Source organism: Vulpes vulpes, chromosome X, assembly GCF_048418805.1.
Source record: "Vulpes vulpes isolate BD-2025 chromosome X, VulVul3, whole genome shotgun sequence".
Taxonomy (NCBI): domain Eukaryota; kingdom Metazoa; phylum Chordata; class Mammalia; order Carnivora; family Canidae; genus Vulpes; species Vulpes vulpes.
In genome coordinates this window covers 58,644,462-58,661,012 of record NC_132796.1, presented here as the reverse complement: position 1 = coordinate 58,661,012, position 16,551 = coordinate 58,644,462, and the positions used below count along the sequence as shown (strand labels likewise).

Genomic DNA, 16,551 nt, shown 5'->3' with positions numbered 1-16,551 from the left:
ATATCAATATATCTATATCTATCTATCATCTATCTATCTATCTATTTATCTATCTATCCCCTCTTGATAAGAATCAAATACATACCATGCTCCATGGTATCTGTGATGTCCAGTGTGAACTTGGTTAAGATGAAAACTTGTTTCCTAGAATATCCTCCCTGTATGGTTCCAGATTAGTGTAGTCCAAAAGAGGAATTTGCATGAGGAAGTAAAGCAACAGCCATACCTTTTGGAAGGTTGTGGCAGTTAGATGCAGTGACAGACATTCTTATAGGTGCTGGAAGGCTCCCAGTTGTTCTGTCTCCTATGCTCCATATCTCACTCTTCTTCCTGACTTCTGACCCTACTGATCAATGGCAACCCCAAGGCCCATCACCAGATCCCAATTGTGGAGCCCCAAAGACAACAGTTTCTCCCCCCAGCTGCTGCTTGTTTGTCCCACCTAGGGATGACCTTTTATATATGTATATGTATATATATAATATTTGTATTATATATATATATATATTATACAAAATATTACTCAGCCATCAAAAAAATGAATACTTGCCATTTACATTCTCATGGATGGAACTGGAGGATATTCTGCTGAGTGAAATAAGTCAATTGGAGAAAGACAATTATCATATGGTTTCACTCATGTGGAATATAAGAAACAGCACAGAGGATCACAGGGGAAGGGAGGGAAGACTGAATGGGATGAAATTAGAGAGATGACCAACCATGAGAGACTTAACTTTGGGAAACAAACTGAGGGTTGCTGAAGGGGAGGTGGGTGGGGGGGTGGGATAACTGGGTAATGGGCATTATGGAGGGCATGTGATGTGATGAGCATCAGGTGTTATATGCAATTGATAAATTATTGAACACTACATTTGAAACTAATGTACTCTGTTGGCTAATTGAATTTAAATGGAAAAAGAAATCAATTACAGAAAGAAAACTGGTGGGAAATCACAGATATATGGAGATTAAACAGGATGCTACTGCACAACCAATGGATTGATTGAGAGATCAAAGAAGAAATCAAACAGTACCTGGAGACAATTGAAAATGGAAATAAAACAGTCCGAAACTATAGGATATAGCAAAAGCAGTTTTAAGAGCTAAGTTACAACAATACAGGCATATATCAAGAAACAAGAGAAATCTGAAATAAATAATCTTACTCTACACATAAAGGAACTAAAGAAAAGAAAAAAAGCCCAAAGTTAGTAGAAGGAAAGAAATAAAGATCACAGGAGAGATAAATGAGAGACTAAATGACAGTAGAAAATATCAATAGAATTAAGAGCTAGTTCTTTGAAATAATAAAGTTGACAGACGTTTAGCTATATTCAGGAAAAAATGAGAGTAGACTCAAATTGATAATCAGAAGTAAGAGACAAGTTCCACTTTGTACCACAAGGAATCATAAAAGACTGTATAAACCATTATGTGCCTATAAATTGGACAACATAGAAGAAATGGATATGTTCTTCAACCATACAATTTTCTAAGACTGAATAATAAAAAATTAAATCTGTAAAGACGAATTCATAGCAAGGAGATTGAATCAGTGATCAAAAACCATCCAGAAAACAAAAGTCTGGAAGCAGTTGCCTTCACTGAATACTGCTAATACATTCAAAGGAGATTTAATCACTGACCTCATACTCTTCCTAAAAATTGAGGGAATGCTTCCAAACTCCTTTTACAAGGTCAATCTCTGATGTAAACATCAGCAAGGACACCAAAAATGAGGAAACTATAGGCCAATTACCCCTATGTAAGAGATGCAAAAATCTTCAATAAAATATTAGCAAACTGAATTCACCAATGTATTCAAAGCATCATATGCCATGATCAGGTGGGGATTCTTACAGGATGCAAGAATGATTCAACACCTGCAAATCAATCTACGTGATACACTACATTACCAAAATGAAGGATGAAAGTTATATTATCATCTCAACAGATGTAAAAAAAGTATTTGACAATATTCTACATTCATTTATGATAAAATATCAATGAAGTGGGATGGGGGAATGTATCTGAATATGGTGAGATTATATGTGACTAATTCACAGTTAACATCATACTTAGTGGTGAAAAGGTGAAAGCTTCTCTCTAAGATCATGAAAAAAAACAGGGTGCCCATTTTTGCCACTTTATTCAACATATTATTGGAAGTCCTATCCACAGTAATTAGCCATGGAAAGAAAGAAAGAAAGAAAGAAAGAAAGAAAGAAAGAAAGAAAGAAAGAAAGAAAGAAAAGAAAGAGAGAAAGAAAGAAAGAAAAGAAAAGAGAAAGAAAGAAAGAAAGAAAAGAAAGAAAGAAGAAAGAAAGAAAGAAAGAAAGAAAGAAAGAAAGAAAGAAAGAAAGAAAGAAAGAAAGAAAGAAAGAAAAGGCATCCAATTTGGAAAGGAAGAAGTAAAACTATTTGCAGATAATATAATTCTATATATAGAAAACCTTAAAGATTCCACTAAAAAAAAAACTATTAGAACTCATATTTAGTAAAGTTGCAGGATAGAAAATCGATATATAGAAATCTTTTGTTTCTCTATACACTGAGATTGGACTATCCAAAAGAATATACTAAGAAAACCATCCCATTTATAGTTGCATCAAAATATGGACATACCTAGAAATAAATTTAACCAAGGAAATCAAGATCTGCACACTGAAAACCAGAACTGATAAAGGAAATTGAAGAGGATAAATAAATGGAAAGATATTCCATGTTCATGGATTGCAAGAATCAGTATCATGTCCAGGCTGTCCAAAGCAATCTAGAGATTATATACAATCCCTATCAAAATCCCAGTGGCATTTTTCAGTATTGGAAGAGATAGTTCTAAAATTTGTAAGAACAAAAAAGACCACAAATAGCCAACACAGATTTGAGAAAGGAGAACAAAGCTGGAGGCATCCCACTTCCTGATTTTAAGCTATACTACAAACTTCTAGTAACCAAAACAGTATGGTGTTGGCAATAAAACAGACAAATAGATCATGGAACTGAATAAAGAACCCAGAAATAAACCCGCACACATATGGTCCATTAATTTACAGTGAAGGAGCCAAGAATATACAATGTGAAAATAGTAGTTTCTTCAATAAGCAGTGTTGGGAAAACTAGATAGCCACATGCAAAAGAATGAAACTCAAGACCTGTGTTTTACACGATACACCAAAATTAACTTGAAAGGAAGACCTACTTGAGTATGAAATAAAAATTGCTGAAGAAAGCATAAGCAATTGGCAGTTTATGACCCTCTCAGGAGCTTATTGAGTGTAATCTGAAACTGGTCCCTATACTCAGAGGACAAGGAAAGAAAGAGGCAGGCCATTACAGGTTGATAGGTGACAGTTTTCATAAGTTAAAGGAACTTATATATGACCCAAGTCTTGGGTGGCAGCAAGACAAATAGATCCCCATGGCCACCCACAAAATTTAAAAGTTTATCAAGGGGCCTTAACAGGGTCCAGTCAATTTGTGCAGGTATTCTCAGTAGTACATCATTACCTCAAAGCTTTGGGAGTAGGAAAGGCAAGCGGGGAGATAAGGAGCCTTTGATTGCCTGGGGTCCAGATCACAGTCAGCTGGTGGTCACATCTTCTAAATGATCTTCCCCAACATTCCACCATTCATGACCAGTTTTTATAATCTCATGTGCCCCCTTCTTGTGATATGGTCTCTAAGTGTTCAGCAAGGGATTTTATTAGCATGGAGGTGGCTTCTTTGATGACTGACTGCATTGGAGGCTAATGCCACAGCAACAATACAGGTCTGTGTAAAAGGAAACCCAGATTAAGAAAATGATTACAGGGCAGCCTGGGTGGCTCAGCGGTTTAGCGCTGACTTCAGTCCAGGGCGTGATCCCGGAGACCCGGGATCGAGTCCCACATCAGGCTCCATGCATGGAGCCTGCTTCTCCCTCTGCCTGTGTCTTGGCCTCTCTCTCTCTCTCTCTCTCTCTCTCTCTCTCTCTCTCTGTGTGTGTGTGTGTGTGTGTGTCTATGAATAAGTGAATAAAATCTTTAAAAAAAAAGAAAATGATTACAAAATCAGTGACAACTTTTTTTTTTTTTATAAGAGCCCTTGATCTGAGCCACTGATTAAGTCTCCCATGTTAGGGATTGGCTTACAAAGGACATGACATTCACTTGTATTCCTTGTGATTTGATAAAGATGATGCATTAGCAGATTCATTGGAGTGAACATACAACATTGTGTTTGGATAATGGCACAGGTACCTCCTTGTGAGGCAGTAATAATGTCTAAGGCTATTTTATTTTGGAGTACAGCTTTGTAAGAAATACGTACAGCTTACCAGAGACATTTCAGTGTTCAGTAAGGACAGCCTTTACTGCTATCATTCAATCATGCTTGTTGATTGAATTTATTAAGGGCTTCACATTTGCTATTTTAATGTCTTCTAAATCTAAGCCAATGGAGGGAATAAAGACAGTGGCAAAATAGTCTTATTAGTAGAAAAACCAAACATTTCTCCTGACTTTGAGGGAGAGGGAAGTTAACACCTTTAGAAACTTGACCTGGTTGTACATACCATACATGTTGGCCAGGGGAGGCAGCACTGTCAGGTGTGAGTAGATGAGGTGGGGTCAGGATATGACATTATCAGGACCCCCATTTTCTCCCTTCTTTTAGTGGTGCGTGTTTCATTTCAGGTATAGTATAGTGCATTTTAACAGTTCCAGTGTACAGCAATATAAGGTTATCTTAGTTGAGATTGAGTAGTTCTTCACCCAGGGGCATGAAGGAACTCACCTGTCTTGGTGGGATACTGTATTGTAAATTCTAGTAGATAATTCCTTTTACAGGAATGATGGGGCTTGGTGTTTTCCACAGTATAGATTTTCCATAGTCTCACAGTTTTGATCCACTGTAAGATTTGGGGCAATGGCTGTTTCCAGAAACTTCTATATCTTTACAGTATTGGGTGCCTGGGCAGGGAACCCTGGTCTAGTATATGGGGCAATAGACCCTACTATTTGGTCACTTAAATATATTAAAGCCTCAGACAGTACTTTTGCCCAGTTGGCCAAGGTAGTTTTGCCTATTAAGTATTTAATATGCTGTTTTAATATTCCATTTTCCTTTCTACCAACGCTACTGCTTGCGGGTTATATATTTAATGTCACATTTTATGTTCAGTCTTGCACATCATGGTCTTTGAAATGTGACCTCTGATAATTATGTGTTTGATGAGGATATTCATACATGATATTCAGTTTTTTAAGCCCTTAATGTTACAGCCTGGTTTTTAGGGTGGCAGGGAAAAGCATGGTTTAAGCCAGATGCAGTGTCTCTATAAACCAAGGCATATTTAAAACCCTTACATAGGGGCAATTTGCCAATTTCTCATAGGTTGGGAACTCCAGTAGATGGCTTGATTCTTTTGGCAGTTCCCTTTGGTGTCGTTTAGAACGCACAACATGCTGTTACTACATTAACCAATGCACTGTACTGAGAGCAGTCCAGCATCCTTGGCAATATACCATCCTACTTAGGCATTGTGGGGGCCATTCTTTTTTTATGCACCCATTCTGCCTACACTACTGAAGGGTCAGTAGCTAGGGCTCATTCCCAACTAGGGCACCAGCTTCCTGATTGCTAGGGGAATGTCAGTGTCTTAAGAGCTGGGACATGAAAAACAGTGAGAATCATTTCAGGTTCTTACAGATGGACCCAAATGTCATTTTATATATATCGTGACCCCACAAGGACTTTTTAATAATCAGCTTCCTATTGTTCAAGCCATAAACTTAATCCCTTTAGAATAATCTAATTATCAGTGCCAAAGAGTTATTGGCCCGGGCTCAAGAGTGATTGGCAGCCAGACCACTATGAGCTCAGTACACTAGCTGCTGTACTGGCTGCTGTATGAGAAGCTTTATCCGGAAGAGCACGATGTACATTGCTAGGAGCTGTTGCTCTATGGGGTATATTGGAGTTTTGCCCCCTTCCAGAGCTGGAATCAAAATCCCAGGGGCATTCTCCTCTTTTGTTATCTCTGCCATAATGCCTGACCCATAACTTTTGGAGTCACATAGACACATAGACACATATAACTTAAATGGTAGACCTGCTTAGGAGATCCCCAGAGCTTTAATCTGTTTTATTAGTATTTTTGCTTTCTCAAAAGCAGCACACTGCTGTCGTCCCCAGTCCCATATATGCCCTTTCTTTACCAGGCAGCATGAGGAATGGGAGTATTGTGCCAGGTGTAGATTAGAAGTCTTCCAAAACCCCAAAATCCCTATAAAGGACGGCACCTCTTTCCCATTCTTAGAAGTTGGATAGGCTTGCACCTTTTCGGTTACAGCTTTATGAGTCTTAGCTAACCAGATGACACCCAAAACCTTATGGCAGTATTTGAGCCTTTAATTTTCTTTGGGTTCATTGCCCATCTTCTTCCTCACAGATGTTCCTGAGCAAAGCCTGCAGGTGTCCTGCAGCAGAGGTAAATCTTTACATGTTAACACTGTATTATCAATGCAATGGGCCCATTTTGCTGATGTGGGAGAGGTGAACAGGAATAGGTCCCCAGCTACCATTCTATTACGTATTGTGGGGCTTTCATGTAGCTTTGGGGGAGTACTTGAAATGCTCATAATTATCTCTCCAACATAAAGGCAATTAAATCTTAGTTATCAGAAACTAGTCAAAGTCTTTTCCATGAGTGTTCTTAAATATGAGGCACATTTGTAGGAATACTTTTTTCAAAGCATCAGAGCAAAACAGTAACTGCAAATGACAGAAAACTTAAAAAATGATCACTTGATTTGATGAGAGTTCATTATAATACAATGGACAAGAGAACTATAGCTGTATTCTTAAAAGATCACCACTTTTTTTTCTGGCAATGTTGTGGTTATCCCCAGGGATATTTATATTTCAAAGACATAATAAGATATATAAACTTGAAAGGACAGAGAAAGATGCAAGTTTTCTCCTAGGAGTTTTGAGGTAATTGGTATTTAAAATTAGGGGTCAGAAGGAACGGGGCATTTTGGCTGTTTCCTCATCAGTTACCACAACATTTTCCTTGTCATTTCCATCATTTTCTCTAAGATTTCACCTCTTAACAGCCTAATCAAGCTTTCTCATAAGTTCTCATATCTTAATACATAGCAGCTTGCACCCTCCTTGATTTGCAAAACAGGACACTAAGGTCTCTATTATTTTGCTCTTCCATCTTGTCTACCAGCCCCAGAGCTAGCAGAGTAGTGGATGCATAGATACTTTTCTAACCTCAGCTCTTCTAACTTTCTAACTTGAGCTTCAGCCTGTAGTTGGGCATCCATGGCCAACTGGACTATCCACATTTGAGGGCCACAGTAGCAACTTTGTTTCCCTTCTCTTGCCTCAGTGTGGTATGCGCATTTCCTCTAACAAACACATTAGACTGGCTGATATTTTCTGTATGTCCCCATATTCATGTAATAGTCCACAAGTATCTAACATACAGGCCACCCTTCCTTACAGAAGTTGATAGCTAATTTGGGATTTCTCCTGTGGATTCCTCATTCCCAAGGCCCATTTCTTTGGTTTCTGGGCTGGCTTGCCAATTGTCAGTTTATAGCTCTCTTGGGTGCTTTCAGATATAATCTGAAACTAGCCCCTGTACCCAGATGTCAGGGAAAGTCCAAAGAAAGAGGTAGGACACTCTGGGTTGGTAGGTGGCAGTTTTAATAAGCAAAGGGAACTTACACCTGAGGGTTGTTTTGGGTGTCAGCAAGATGACATGAATGGATCCTTGTGCCTGCCAGTAACTTCTTAAAAGGTTATAAAGAAGCCTTACCTGGGTTCATTCAAGTATACTGTTTAGATCTTCTCAATACCACATCATTGTCTCAAGGCTATGTTGTTAGAGCAGCTTTTGGGAGAGGGAAAGGCAAGTGGAACTCATATAGCAAGGATAGAGAAGTGGGTAAGGAGCCTCTAATCTCCTGGGATCCAGCTCACAGGTCAATTTGCAGATACATCTTTTTGATGATCTTCCCTAGCAGTGGTAAGGTCCTTGGCATTGGTCTTAGTGACCCAACAAGTGGGACTACTTCTTATTAAAAGACTACTGCTATTATTTATATTCCCCAAATGAATGAGAACATATAATGTTTGTCCTTCTCCCATTGACTTACTTCACTCAGCATAATACCCTCCAGTTCCATCCACGTTGAAGCAAATGGTGGGTACTTGTCATTTCTAATGGCTGAGTAATATTCCATTGTATACATAAACCACATCTTCTTTATCCACTCATCTTTCGATGGACACCGAGGCTCCTTCCACAGTGAAGAAAAACATCAATAAAACAAAAAGGCAACTTTCTAAATGGGAAAGGATATTTGCAAATAATATATCCATTAGGGGATTAATATCCAAAATATATAAAGAACTCATATAACTCAATAACAAAAAACAAACCCAATTAAAAAATGGATGGAGGAACTAAACAAGTCATTTCTCTTTCCTAAAGCAGATAGACTGATGGCCAATGGGAACATGAAAACATGTTCAGCATCACTAATTATCAGGGAAATGCAAATGAAAACCACAATGTGGTGTTACCTCATACCTATTATTTTTTTTTTAAATTTTTTTTATTATTTATTTATGATAGTCATACAGAGAGAGAGAGAGAGACAGAGAGACAGAGACATAGGCCGAGAGAGAAGCAGGCTCCATGCACCAGGAGCCTGACGTGGGATTTGATCCCGGGTCTCCAGGATCGTGCCCTGGGCCAAAGGCAGGCGCCAAACCGCTGCGCCACCCAGGGATCCCCACCTCATACCTATTATAATGACAATTATCAAAAAGGCAAGAAATAACAAGTGTTGGAGACGATATGGAGAAAAGGATAGTCTTACGCACTATTGGTGGGAATGTAAATGTAAATCGGTGTAGCCCCTGTGGAAGCTGTATGGAGATTTGTCAAAAAATTAAAAACAGAACAAGTATATGATCCAGATACTCCACTTCTGAATATTGACAAATACAAAAACACTAGTTCAAGAAGATATATACACTCCTGTGTTCATTGCAGCAGTATTTATAGTAACCAGGATATGGAAATAACCTAAGTGTCCATCCATGGATGAATGGATAAATAAATTGTGGTATACACACACACACATACACATATATACACAGTGGAATACTACTCAGCCACACATAAGGAAATCTTGCCATTTGCGACATTATGGGTAGACCTTGAATATATTCTAAGTGAAAAGTTTGTTGCAAAAAGGCAAGTGACATAATTTCACTATATGTGTATTCTAAAATAACTAAACAAATTAAAAAAACAAACAAAAACAAAAGAGATCCATGGTTACCAGAGGGGAAAGGGTATTGGGGGATGAATGAGAGGGCTTATTTGTATGGTGATGGATGATAACTAGACTTATGGTGGTGATCACTTTGTAGAATATACAGATATCAAAGTATCACATTATACAGCTGAAACATATAAGGCTATGTGCCCAATTTACCTCAATAGATAATAAAGGACATATTAAGTGTATCTTAAGAAAAAAATAATTTACTAATTTAGCTTGTTGATTTTAGTATGATTGTTTTCAGAATGTCATCACAGACTCCTGAAATCTAATCCTACTCAATTATCAATAACAGCAGGGAACAGCTTTATGCCTGGGTGACAGCCATTGGTGATTGGCCATTGGTGATTAGAACTTTTCCTCAAGCCATTTCTACATTCTTTGTTAGGAAGCTTGGATCCAGTAATGTTTTTTCATATCCCTGTGTACCTTTCATCTTTTTCCTCTTCTTTTCCTTACATTTTTCTCCAGATAACTATTATGGCAAATGGGGGTACTTATTTTTTAGCTTACTATTCATTTCATATACCTCATTGTCAAAGCTATATAGTCAGCAATTAAAAGCACTAAGCTTTGCAAGTCTAAAAGTTACTGTTTTTACTACTGTTGACCTCTCATTTGGAGTAGTATTAGTGCACATCAATAAAAATACACAGTGTCCCTGTATGATAACTAATAGAAAAAGATACTTTGTGAGTTACAAAATCAATCATGTTCCTGAATTTTGTAGTAAAAGAGACCCCTGATAGAAACCTTCTTGAGCTTCTGGAAACAGCCTCCTGATTTTGTCCCATCCCATAAACACAATTGAACAATTACTTACGAATCATTACTGAACCAAGCTGAGCTCTTATCTTGATGTTACTTATTCCTAGATACTAAAATCCTGGAATATTATTTAAATTGTGAATAAGAAAAACTTAGGAAATATATAAAGATCTAAATCTGAGACTATCCATTGGGAGAAATCCATTTGTACTAGAGTATGCAAAGGAGGCATCTTTACAATTACCACCCAAGCAGGGTATGTATACAAGTGCAGTCAAGTTTATTGAGAGCTGAGTGAGTAGGAGATAGTAGAAACAATGGACAATAATTGGGTGGGGGAAAGATGAAGAAAAATTGATTAGTAGAGTTTTGTGTTTTTTTTTCCCCAGGGTCCAGCTAAGAGAAAGTCAGAAAACCTAAATACTCCCTGTTGAAGTCAGTGGCTACTGTTAGTCATCAAAAATAAGATGTACTTTCAGAACATCTAAAACCAGTTATTGCAACTGGCAGTGAGAATACAGAATATCTCAGATAAATACTATAGTGAAATCATTGAGCAGTATGAATCATGGATACCTACAAACATATGAAGACAGTTTAATAATTTTTTAAAATGAAAAATAATTAAATAAAAAGATATTTAGTATCTGAGCTTTTTACTAAAAATTCAAATGCAGTTCAGTAACTGTTTTGTGAAAATATGTACAACTTTTTAGGATACATTTTAGCTTTCTTATCAAGGAATAAAGGCAAAGAAAATGCATATTCTGGCTTATATTTTATTCTTCTATCACTATAATACACATTATATTAATAAAAGTATAGTTTAATCATTATAAACGAAGATTTAAACAGAAGTATCTAAACTATTGTACCTAAAATCAGATGAACCCTATATAAAATAAATAATCCATTTGAGAAATAGGAAATGATTTATTTTCTGAAATTTAAAAGATAGTAAGTGGGAAATTTAATTCAACTGCTATCAAATTAACTTTAATGTCACATTTTAGGTTAGTGTGCTGTCTTATTATGGGGGACATAAAAACTAATATCTATTCAAAAATGTCTCTTGAGATTATAATTTAAAAACAGGTTTGCTTATGTTTGGTTTGTTTCAATTTACTGCTGATAAGTATTCCTCATCAGTTAATCAATTGTTTCAGCCTTCTTTTTTTTTTTTAAAGAAAATTGGCGTTTTTTCCAAGAAAATTACAGCATTAAAAAACCTACTCCAAAATGCTTTTGCTTGTGAATTTTAAGGGAAGAATACTTCATTCATCTTACAAATAAACTAACTCTAACCAAAAATCTGTTGTTTTATGTCTTAGGACAAAGTTGTTGCTGTTCAGTTCTGTAACAATGGAGACAGGTAACTATGTAGTACATATCTGTGTAAACAGATGTTTGACATATTTTACTTCTATTCCTTCAGCAGTAGCTCCCTCTACTGTATTACTTTATTTAGCTGAAAGCCCTTGTCTATTTTTGATGACATCCTTACCTCATGTCTTTTAAACTCCTATCCAATTAGTAGCCATACTTTATCAGTTCTTCTTTCTGAATGACTTCTTTTTTGTTTACTTTTTTTCTATTTCTATTTCCACTCACTTTAGCAAATGATTCTATTATTTGGCCCATTACCTTGAGTTTTCTCCTTTCTAAATCTATCCTGTCCATTTCTGCCAGATTTACATTGCTATGTTTAGAAATCTTTAGTATTTCCTCTTTGTCTATAAAATAGAAATCAAATGTCAGGCTCGAATTCAGAACTTTCTAAAACTTGACTTAGACCTACATTCTTTTCTCATTTACTACTCCCCATATAAATCTTTACATTTAGCCTAAGTGACTCAATCATTGTTCCTGTTACATTCCATATTTTTTCTCTCATTCATTTATTTGCTTATATTTTAGCTCATACCATTCTTACCCCAAAATACTACCCCCTCACTCCTCTTTCCCTCCCACAGCTTCCCTCTAGCTTCTACTCTCCTTTACTCTATTTTTCTCCTCCCACCAGTCCCTTTCTCTTCCTTTCTAAGTCCTATCTTCCTTTTAAGGTTCATGTTCTACCTGAAGCCTTTTCTGACTGCTGCATATTTTAGCCATATTGTCTTCCTCTAAACATCTGTATTACTCATTGTCTCTCCTCATATGATACATATTTCCTATGTCTATAAACTTAGAAATTATATACAAGTATTTGTGTACCCCCTCTCAAATGTTTGATCCCCAAAAGATGATAATCTTTTGCCCTGGTCTAAACTTGACCTAGAATAGATTTAAATATGTAAGCACTTAACATAAATGTTTATCCAGATATTTCTATAAGGACTTTTATGTGGGTGACCATGTTTTGATTTAATTTAATTTAATTTAATAAAAAAATTTTGACCATGTTTTATTTTTAAATATTTTTCAGACAGTGGGTGATTGCTATGATGAATTTGTTCATCTTTATTAAATGCAAGAGTAAATAATGATGGTCCACATAGAGTGAAGTTTATATTAGGAATGAGAAAACCTTCAGATAATTTTTTGAGGTTGATTTATTGCACTGTACTGAGTTATACACTTGAAGGTTTGTACAGCTATGATTCTTTCATGCTAGAGGAATCTGAAGTTTTTAATTCCTTGCCTTTTCCCTAAAAGAGAAACATAATTTTATCTTCGTTATTTATGTGGACAATAAACAAAGGATATCCAGTTTTACTAATAATTAAAGATACAGTTTAAATTAAGAGTAACATGTTTTTCTTTCAGAATAACGAGATAATGAAGAATGTCAGCACCCAGTATTGCCAAGTGTTTAGGGAAAATGGGCACTCACTCTCCCATAACTTTTGAAGAGACTGTAAAGTGTTAAAAAAAAACTTTTCAGGGAAATAACTCATCAAAAGCTTTAAAAATGTGCCGACCATTTGACTCAAGCAAAGATATATATAAGGTTGTACAAAGATATGTATAGAGATACTCATCACAAAACTATTTATAATGGTGATGAATGGAAATAGTTTAAATATTTATCTTTAGGGGGTTGATTAAATAAATTTCAATATATCCATATAGTTCCATACTTATTCAGACAGTAGTTTTAAATTTATAAACCTAGAGATCTATAAAATAACACTCGGGAAAAACATAATAAAACATTATATGTAGTACAATTCTGTTTCCTGAAGGGGGAAATATATAAGTATATGTACATGTCTTTAATAAAGTCAGGTGGAATAGAAATGAAAGTATGAACAGTGATAGAAATATGGGTGAATGAATGTAATTTTGTAAGTTTTATTGAGATATAATGCACATAACATAACTTCAGTGGTTTTTTAGCATATTCACAGGGTTGTGCAACCTTTACCACAATCAATTTTAGAACATTTTTAGCACCCCCAAAAGAATTCCCATACCCTTTAGCTATCAATCTCCAATATCTTTATACCTCTACCCTTAACCCTGGGCAGCCTTTAACCCAGTTTTTATCTTTATAGATTTGCCCATTCTGGAAATTTTATATAAATTGAATTATACAATATGTGGTCTTTTGTGACCAACTTATTTCACTTAATGTAATGTTTTCAAGATTCAATCATGTTGCAGTATGTATCATTATGTCATTTCTTTTTATTGCTGAATAATATTTGGATGTATGAATACCACAATTTGTTTATCCCTTTTAGTTGATGGACATTTGGATTGTTACCACTTTTTGACTTGTGATGGATAATGCCATGGTTATTTGTGTATAGGTTTTTATGTGGACTTACGTTTCATTTCTCTTGGATTTATAGCTGGGAGTAGACTTGTTGAATTATATGGTGACTCTGTTTATCATTTTGAGGAACTACCAAACTGTTTTCCAAAGTATATACTTTTCATTCCCCCCAGTAGTATATGGGGATGAATGTATTACTTTCTTAGAAAAAAAAAGTGATTTCTAGTTTGGAAAAAAGTAATAAGGGTATTTTAACCTTTCTTTGCAGTTTAAGATTTGTTAGTGGAAGTAGAGATGGAACAGCAAGAATTTGGCAATATCAGCAACAAGAATGGAAGAGTATAGTGCTAGACATGGCTACTAAAATGACTGGGTAAGACTGGATGTTAGATATTTCAGTGCTTCTCATATGGTATAGTATCTTTTGATTTACTGAATTATATTTCATAATGAAAATATATTTTCAGATTAGTAAATAGTTTGGGGTTCATTGGTAGATCTAAAGTTTGCATCTGTATTTAGTCTCTAAGTAAATTGTCTTTTGCTTGTTGATTACTGGATGATAGAAACATTGCTGAATCATTCAAAATTCTGGTCTCTTGTGACCCAAAGATCTCTACTCTGCTAATGCCCACAGGATTATTTCCTGCCTTATTTTTCTATAGGTCATTTTAAAAAAGATTTTATTTATTTATGAGAAATACAGAGAGAGAGGCAGAGACCCAGGCAGAGGGAGAAGCAGGCTCCCTATGGGGAGCCCATGTGGGACTTGATCCTAGGACTCCATGATCATGCCCTCAGCCCAAGGCAGATGCTCAACCACTGAGCCACCCAGGCATCCCTTTAGAGGTCATTTTTTATATTTATCTATACTACTTTCAACTTTGAGGGTTTTCCCTATTAAATGTCATCATAATTTTAGCTATCTCTCTGTCTTATCGAGGTTACCTTTATGATGTTTCATATTGTTAGCATCCCTACTCAACATTATAAGTACACTTAATCAGCATTCTGTTTCATTATATTTCCTGTTGATTGGAAAATATATAATTACATCTTTAGGACATTACAGTTTCTGTCGGCTAAGGCCCTGTAACTAATTATTTTCCCATTAATGACAATATAGAACTGATGTTATATTCCTAGCCAGCTATTCATATTATATTCAACTAAATCAAAAGTTATTGAATTTTTTACTGCTCTATTATAAGACTTATTCATTTAAAAATTTAAGGTAATAAAGGGTCTATTATATATTTCTTTGCACTTTCTTGAAGCAAACATGACCTTATATTTTATTTTTCAAGGAATTTGTAGATTTTTTTCTAGCTTCATTTTTTTTGTTGTTGTTCTTGTGTTAGTAACTAACTACAAAGTTATTTGTCATTTTGTGTCTTTTGTCTCCCTACAATAAGCTTATGGGTATTGCCCTATTTAGGTACTTTATTATTTTATTTTGTGAGCACTGAAAAGTATAGTTTAGTATTTTTTTTTAAATGGTTTAGTATTTTTTTTCTAAAAATTTGCAAGCTACTGGATTTTTTTCATAATTTGCTGTTTTTTAAATAATTTACAAAGTATGAATACTGCAAATTATTTTATTTAGGAATAATTTGCCATGTGGAGAAGACAAGGTTACTAAACTTAAGGTGACTATGGTGGCCTGGGATCGCTATGACACCACAGTTATTACTGCAGTGAACAATTTCCTTTTGAAAGTATGGAATTCTATCACAGGGCAACTTCTTCATACTTTATCTGTAAGTATTTTTAGAATTAATAAAATGATCAATAAGGGCATTATTGTGGAAGACAGGAAATTTAAATTTTAGTTTATTTTCTCTGACTTACTATCCCTTGGATCAGTAATTATTTGAGTCACCTTTGTTGACATATTTGCAAAATAAGGAGGGCACATTGGTATAGCTGCTAAAAGCAGGTTCAAAAAAAAAAATAAAAAAAAATCAAAAAAAAAAAGCAGGTTCAAAAACTTTTCAAGATTCTTTTGAAGTCTGATACTTATCTATCTAACTTACATGCAGACAATGTAAGTTATTTTGTTTTTAGCATGAGTTGGGATTTTTGTTATTATTGTTTTAGGTGTATAACTATATTTTGACAAGAGAATCCTTTTTTGTTCTACTTTCAGGGATTTGTTTATGCAAGAAGCAGGAAAAGGGGGCTTTTCTTCTTTTAAAAAATGAATTTGTTGTAGAAAAAGGCTGTAATGTTTGTGACCTGAAAAGCTGATAGGATTAATAGCAGAAATCAACATGGGTGGGGTTGGTTTTTGGTTTATCATGTAAATTTCAGGTTAAATGCCACTTAAAAGCCTTATCTGCTGAAGCCTATCTGCTTCAATTATCACTTCATAAATACTTTAGGGACAAGGGACAAGTGATTGCCATATGATTTGCAAAATAGTAAGTGATTGGGACTAGAATCCAATTCTCATAACTCATTTGACTTTGTAGTATACCATGGTATCATCCTTATTTGACTCCATGTGAGATAATTTTATCTATAACCTCTGAGGTGTCTAAAGATTTGTTTAATTTTGGGAGGATTTCCATATACCTCCAATTCTCTTTCCTAAATGAAATCCTAACACTGTGTTAGTGGAGTTTTGGATTCTTTTTTTATCTGTTTAACCAGTTCTTTATCTCCTTATGCCTTTCCCTATTCTTTGATCTAAGTTTCTGTTAA

The 16,551-nt window shown here is 35.3% G+C and overlaps 1 protein-coding gene across 3 annotated transcripts in view; it reads left to right on the top strand.

Annotated features, from left to right (window-relative positions):
- BRWD3 (bromodomain and WD repeat domain containing 3) overlaps positions 1–16,551 on the top strand; it is a 193,504-nt gene that overhangs the window by 92,167 nt on the left and 84,786 nt on the right. For 2 of the 3 annotated variants that reach the window (XM_072744418.1, XM_072744419.1), the window contains exons 12-15: positions 6,437–6,475; positions 11,456–11,496; positions 14,114–14,218; positions 15,452–15,605. In XM_072744418.1, coding sequence (XP_072600519.1) covers positions 6,437–6,475; positions 11,456–11,496; positions 14,114–14,218; positions 15,452–15,605 — 339 coding nt within the window. The remainder of the gene's footprint in view (positions 1–6,436; positions 6,476–11,455; positions 11,497–14,113; positions 14,219–15,451; positions 15,606–16,551) is intronic. The other variant, XM_025988640.2, reaches the window with a different exon arrangement.